Source organism: Nymphaea colorata, chromosome 2, assembly GCF_008831285.2.
Source record: "Nymphaea colorata isolate Beijing-Zhang1983 chromosome 2, ASM883128v2, whole genome shotgun sequence".
Taxonomy (NCBI): Eukaryota; Viridiplantae; Streptophyta; class Magnoliopsida; order Nymphaeales; family Nymphaeaceae; genus Nymphaea; species Nymphaea colorata.
This window is the reverse complement of record NC_045139.1, coordinates 24819288-24826647: the sequence shown is the minus strand read 5'-3', so window position 1 is coordinate 24826647 and position 7360 is coordinate 24819288. Positions and strand designations below refer to the sequence as shown.

Genomic DNA, 7360 nt, shown 5'->3' with positions numbered 1-7360 from the left:
CTCTTGGCTCAAGACTGCACCTATGCCAACGTCACTAGCATCTGTCTCAATCATGAAGTCTTTTGAAAAATCAGGGAGGGCGAGTACAGGGGCACTCGTCATAGCGGCCTTGAGTTTGACGAAGGCCTTTCTAGCTTTCTCAGTCCATGTAAATTCCCCTTTCTTTAACATGTGCGTTAGGGGAGAAGCGATCAGGCCATAGCCCTGAATAAATCTGCGGTAGTACCCTGTAAGGCCTAAGAATCCCCTCATGCCTCGAGGGTCCTTTGGTAAGGGCCATTGCTCCATGGCCTGAAGTTTTTCTAGGTCGGCCCTGACCCCATCGTGCGATACGATGTGCCCCAAATACCCGATAGAAGTCTATCCAAAGCTGCACTTGGACATTTTTGCAAACAAAGTATTCTCCCTCAATACTTTCAACACTGTACGAAGGTGCTCAACATGCTGCTCAATACTCTGGCTGTAAACTAGAATGTCATCAAAAAAGACTAAGACGAAATCACGAAGGAACTGACGAAACACGTCATTCATGCATCGTTGAAATATAGCTGGCGCGTTCGTGAGTCCGAATGGCATTACCAAAAATTCATAATGGCCGTCGTGGGTACGGAATGCCGTCTTCGAGATGTCCTCTTCATACATCCTGATTTGATGGTACCCTGACCTGAGATCCAGCTTAGAGAAGATGCGAGCTCCTGCTAGCTCATCCAAAAGTTCATCAATGACGGGGATTGGATGCCTATCTTTGACAGTAGTTTCGTTCAAAGCCCTGTAATCCACACATAATCTCCATGTGTTGCCCTTCTTCTTGACTAGAAGGACTGGCAATGAGAAAGGACTAGAACTAGGCCGAATGATATTGCTTTCTCACATCTCCTTGACCAATCTCTCAATTTCAGATTTCTGAGCATACCCATATCGGTATGGGCGCACGTTGACTTGCTCAGTGCCATTGGTCAAGATTATTCTGTGATCATAGGATCGAGGTGGTGGCAGTCCTTTAGGTTCCACGAAGATGTCCTCGAACTCATCTAACACTTCCCTAATCTGCCCGGGTACTTCCTCATCTGACCCTTCTTGAGTGACAACTTCCTCTGCCACGGAAACTAACCAAGCTGCTGGCCTCTGTACTGCTATCGCCTTCAAAGCTGCCTTAGGTGCCATACTAGGATCGACTGCCCTTAGCACAACTTCTTCTCCTCCACCCTCCTTAGGCAGGCACATCTCCATGGTGGAGAAGTCCCACCAAATCCGTCCTAAAGTTTTGAGCCATTTGACTCCAAGGATGATGTCTACGCTGGGTAGAGGAACGACTAGCAAGTCAACTGTAAAGGGGATCTTCTGTAGCACAAGCTTGACGTTTGCACATTTACGAGTGCAGGGGAGACATTCTCCATTGGCCACAAGTACTCGAAGGGCTGGGTGCTCTTCCATGGTGCACTTTAATTCCTTAGCGAGGTGGTCACCCACAAAGTTATGAGTGGCCCCTGAATCCAGAAGAACAAGAACACGTCTCTTTCCAATATGCCCAATAACTCTCATGGCGTCCGGTCGGTTGGGGTCTGTCATGGCGTGACAAGCACCCTCAGGAGGTGGTCCTTCCTGCTCTTGAGGCTCTTCCCTGGCCTCAGTTTCATCTATCTCTTCGATCATAGGGGACTGATCCTCTTCCCCTTCTTCATCGGCTTCACTATCCAAAACCGTGTAAACTCGAATATGCTTACACTTGTGCGTGGGGTCCCACTTTTCTTTACACCAGAAACACTGCTTATTCTTGATTAACTCTTCTCTTTCTTCTCGAGTTAACACTGGAGGTGCTCGGCCCTTGTAGGCGGGCTTAGGTTCTTCCTTACGTGGAGGGGCTGGAAGGAGCTTTTGCGGTTGAGGGATCTCTCTCACACGGACGGTTCCAGGGTTTTTCCACTGGCGGTATAGGGCTTGCTTCTTTCTTTGCCTATCCTCAATGGAACGAGCCTTGGCAAAGCATTTTCTTAACTCGGTGTTTGGCTCAGCCCGGATGTCAATTTGTATCTCTTCCTTCAGGCCCCCAACAAACGCGGCAATGAGGGACTTAGGTGTCCAATCTGCCATGCTGGCTAAATTATCAAACTTGACTTGGTACTCTTGTACTGATGAGGTTTGCCTTAGATTACGCAACTCGATGTTGTAATCCACATAAGAGGACTCGCCAAATCTGAGCATGAGAGCTTCTTTGAACTCTCCCCATGTAGTGACAGGCTCCTTGAGTTTGAGCCAGCGGTACCATCTCCTAGCTTCGCCATCAAAATGGAGGATTGATGTTTGAAGCCATTCTTCGTCTGGAATCATTTGGCAAGTGAAGTACTCCTCCACTTGGAAAATCCAATCTAAGGGTTCCTTGCCAATGAATCGAGGAAAATCAATGCGAACCATAGGAATCCTTGGTTGGTTTCTTGGCGCTGCCTGACGTTCTCTGTAGGGCTCCCACGAAGGTGGTTCTCGGTCACCTCTATCTCCCCATCTACGGTCTGTGTTCACATTTTCCCACTGCGTACCCCCAAACCTGGACCTATATTGGCTGGTCTGAGGTCCATACGGCTCACGGTTCTCCCACTCGGGCGAAGAGTTATGTTGCCCACCCTGATAGTTGTTGTGGTTGGTTGGGTGGCCGTGGAATCCTCCATTATTGCCGTTACTCCCCCTGGGTGGTGGTCTACTTGGGCCGGGTTGTGAGTGGAAGGGGTTAGGACCTACATTGGGCGGTCCATTTAGTATGCCTTTGCCCTTGTCAACATGGGGCTGTGGGGGATCCGGTTTACTCCTTCTAAGGGCCTCTTGATTGGCCGTCATGACCCTCATCATCTCCTTGATTTCTTCTAACTCGTTGAGCTTAGAAAGTTGTTTCTTGTAATCGCTCATTTCGTGGCGGATTTTCAAAACTTCATTTTCGATGTGGACCATCCTTTCCACCGCGTACACCTCCATCTCCGTAGAGGGCTGTTCCTCATTGGCTGAGGTCTCTGCCTCAACATCAGGCACCTCAGTCACTACTTGCTTCTTTTTACCCATTGTGGCGGGTAACTCCAAAAACAGAAATCCAAAAACGTCCAAAATCACGCAACTAACTGAAAACCGTACTGACTCTGACACTGACGAGAATCCCAACTGTATTCTGCCCTGTAGAAATCCAGATGCCGATACTATCTCTTCTGTCGAGAGGATTGCACTTGCTTACTGCTGCTCCAAGGAGGCTCTGATACCAAATTGGTAGGGTCTTGCCCGTGGCCGACCAAAGACTGAAGCCAACGGCCGTGCCTACCCCCACGATCACCTTGGACCAACCAGAAGACTTTCCTAGGACGAATTCAATACAGAGACACTACCCAGTTGGACAGGAACCCCGACTTAAAAATTCCAAATAGGTAGGGAAATACAAGAATGGCTATCCCAAAATCCAAGCAAATCCTACTACAAAGAACTAAAAGTTGTGAGGCTAATACAAGCGGAAGCGATACATTTCATAAAACCACTCAAACTCACTCAACACACCATGCAAACCAAGCCTAATCGAGCAAACCACACCCGCCCGTAGGAGGCTAGTGTCGGCACGAGGTCGTGTCCTTGGCGCAGTGCCGCGAAGGTCCCTCTATGCACAACGACGACCCAAGGTCGGGCTGAAATCAAAAGAAAAACAAATAAATGCTACCACCCACGTATCTAAGAGAGGAGTAGAGTGTACCGGCCAAGGCAAGCTTGGCGAATCAATCACACGCCACGAGGTGAGATTCCACACTCGGGCACTATCAGCAACACGAGAGAAAGGGCTGGCGTCGGGCTGGAACTCCAATGTTGAAGACGCCGGTTATTGAGTGAAGTCGCTCCAATGGACGCGCAGAGGGAGAACACCTTGCCGAGAACGCCTAGGAGCACTCCAACGCCATGCTGGCAATCTTGGGGACCTTCTGGAATCCACGCCGGAGGGTCGCCGGAAAAAGAGCAGAGGTGGCCGGCGGCGGCCGGAGGTCGCCGGAGATGGCTGGGGCAAGGCCCGCCGGTTCCAAGGTACACAAGGATGCAGACAAGAGAGCCGCGGTCTTCCTTGGCGCTAGGGCTGGAACCTCCTAGGTGCGGGTCTTGGGCTGGATGAGCTTAGACAAGGTGGGACCAGGTGGGCCCGGGCTAGGTTCGGCCAGGGAGCTAGGTCAATGGTGGGTTAGGCCAAGTGGGTCCTATGGTCCAATTCCTAGGTTGACCGGATGTAGGGAAGAGGCTAAAATGGGCGTCCCTATAAAGTAGCTAGGGTAGGGTTAGGCGCACAAGCTAGGTGAAAATGGAAATGGGAAATGGGTAGGCAGTAACTTGGTGAGTTCGGATGGGACCTAGGGTGATTCGGTAGAGGATTGGGTGGCTAGGAATGTGGAGAATATCCCACTAGGGAATCGTTCACCCAGATGCTAGGACGAGGTGGCACTTCTAGAAGGGCTATCTCCCAAGTAAGTAGGAGAGAGGCTAGGAATTCGGTGAGGTGTCTAGGTGAGGTGGCGAGCTGGTTGCTAAGGTGTGTGGCTGGGAGGTTCTCTAGCTAAAGTGGAAAGCGAGGTGGCAGGCTACGAAGGCTGCAAACTCCAACAAGGTAGGAGAAGATCCTAGCTTTTAGGAATCTCCTCCCTAGAAGATCTCCCAAAAGGGAACTCACCCCCTCCAAATGAGTTCCGCTAACTAGAATCTAGGAAAAGGGAAGATCTCGCACCAAGGTTCTCTCTCTAATGCTCTCAGATCTCGCCACGTGTCCAGATGTAGGGTGGAGGTGGCGAAAGGCCCAAGACAGTCAAACACTTACCGATTTGAGAGAGATAATCTAGGAATTCCCAAATGAACCGACGCAAAGAATGCTTTCCCCAAATGTGGCCGGATTTTCCCCAAATGAAGCCGAATTCTCCCAAATCCACTAAGATGTAACTCGGATCACTTGCTGCCCCATGCCGGAAATACGCCGGAAACAATGCAGCAGTGGCCGGAATTTGGCAATTCCGGCCGATGCTAGAAGGGGTCGCACCTTGTCCCACTTGCCGATTTTGATTTTCTTTTGGGCGTACTTTCTTTTCCTGTTTTTCTTTTTTGTTTTCTCGCCCTTTTTCTGTTTTTCTTTTCTGATTTTTCCAGCAAGAGGACAGGCCAAAAACCCGTGACTGAATCTGAACTTCTTTTGCTCAAACTATTGAATAAAATTGCACAAGACTAGAGAAAGAAATCGACAATAACAAGAGGAAGGCCCGTGACTCGTAAAGGAGTGCTTAGAGGGGATTTCCACCGTGCAAAAGAATGACTCACCGGCTGTTTTTCGAGCAAGTCACTCCCTTTGGTCGAACTCTTCCCTAAGCGAACCCAACGCCGTTGCACGCCCCTTCGTTCAAGCTATAGACGCTTACCTCCAATAGTCCGAATTTGAAATGGTCGCTTCACTCTTCTAGTCACCTAGACGTGTGAAGCCCTCCGGGTACGATGATGCCTCTAACCTTCACGGGTGGAAACGTGAGGCTGCACTTCAATCGCTGGTGTAGTCATGGGAAAGAAATCCGTGGGAAGAAGCACCTTGCGCCGGACGCTTGGACGTTCTCCGATTAGCAAACCCTTCGGCCGAGTGAATGAGGAAGAAGAGAAGAAGAGAACGAGTCAAGGAAAGAAGAATACTGTCGGGAATTGCTGCTGCTACAGAAGAAGAAAGGCGTGGCGTGGAGAAGAGAGCGTGAGAGAGAAAGAGAGATCTCGAGGAGATGAGAGAGAGACGATTCACACAAATGAATTCAATTTCCAAATTTTGCATCCAGATCCAAATGAGGTCTAAGTATTTAAAGAACTGAATGAAAAACGGATCCAAACAAGTGATCCAAACCCAAAACGAAATCTCAAAACGAAATTCACACTAAATCTAATGCGCACTCTAAATGAAAGAAAATAACGCAAGCCAATCAAACTCGAGACCTAATGTCTCGATCCTAACTCGTCTTCCCCTTAGCCCGCTCAGCGTGGGCCTTGGTTTTGACCTGGATTCGCCTAGGCTCGCCCTAGGCTGACCTTAGGTGAATGGGTATAGCGAAGACCTAGGCTGGACTAGACTAGACCGGACTTGGACTTGACCCTTCTCGCCTTGGTCCTCAAGAGCCTCTCTTAGAGTCGTTGCCTCTCCTCCCGCTCCTCCCTCGGCTACAATTCTAAGCTGAACATCATCCTCATGCAAGGTCTGCACCTGCTGCACTACGCCTCCCACTCCTCCCTCTTGACCCGGACTTGGGTCATCACGGCCATGAAGGGCCTGAACCGCATGAAGGGCAGCTTTGCCTCGTGCTCTCTGGCTGCTCTCGGCGACCCCCGTGTCTGCCCTAGGCCAATCTATAGGTTGACCCGTATCAACCTACTTGAGGATCCGTCGAAAACCAAAAATCCTAAGCAAATTGATACTGTTAGGGCCTTATCCGACCTAGACCTTTCTACACCAAGACTACCCTAATAGCCAGGATCTCCAAGTTGAACATAATAGAAAACCGAAACCTAAGTAAATTAAGTACAATCTTCTACCCGACCGGACAGGCACCCCGGTGCAATTCCCGTAGGGCAGAGATACAAGAAGGTTTTCCCCAATTCCGAAGGTCTCAACCTACTACAAAGACTACGGGTAAAAGCCTTACAACCGGAAACGATTACAAAAGTACACTCACAACTCACTCAACATCCATACACATTCACACATACAAACCACGACTAACGCGACAAACCACACCCTGAAACCCAATAGGTGGCTGGCTACCGGCGATCGTGTCTTCGGCCTAAGGGCCTCCGAGGGACCGCAAAGGAAGTGTAGGCTTGCGCTGGCAAAAACAGGAAATACAAGCAATAAAGCAAATACTACCGCCCCGATATCTACAAGGGGGAAAGAGGAGTTACCGGCCTAGAGAGTCTAGGCAAGACAGCAAAGACCTCGGGGGAATTCCAGTGGCAAGCCACTCCCCGAAGTAACTCAGCTACGGATGGAGAGGAGGTGAGAGGCACGGTCCACCTGACCGCTCGAAAGAGAGTGAGGAGGTGAGAAGGTCGCTCGGCCCGCCTGGCTGAGGAAACGAAGATGGTAGTAGCGGAAGCGAAGACGATCTCGGCCCTCCTGGCCGAGAGTGAACACCGATAGACTCGGCCCGCCTGGCCGAGCTGTGCCAAAGATGGCAAAGAGGCGTTTGCCTCGCACGAGCGCTAGGGAGGCACTGCCAAGTGAGGTGCCTGTCTGGCGAAGGGAAGGCCGCTGTCGGTGAAGGGAGCGCCAAGGAGGAGGGCGGCCGCGAGCTCGAACAAGCACGACGAGGCAAGACGCTGCGTGGCTTGGCCCGCCTGG

General features: G+C 50.5%; 1 protein-coding gene across 1 annotated transcript; it reads right to left on the bottom strand.

The window, feature by feature from the left end:
• Positions 1–360: 360 nt before the first annotated feature.
• LOC116247516 (uncharacterized) lies at positions 361–3048 on the bottom strand. Its single transcript, XM_031619692.1, has 2 exons — positions 872–3048; positions 361–769 (listed from the first exon to the last, which is right to left on the bottom strand). Exons 1-2 carry the CDS (start codon positions 3046–3048, stop codon positions 361–363), a joined length of 2586 nt encoding a protein of 861 aa, XP_031475552.1.
• Positions 3049–7360: the final 4312 nt, after the last annotated feature.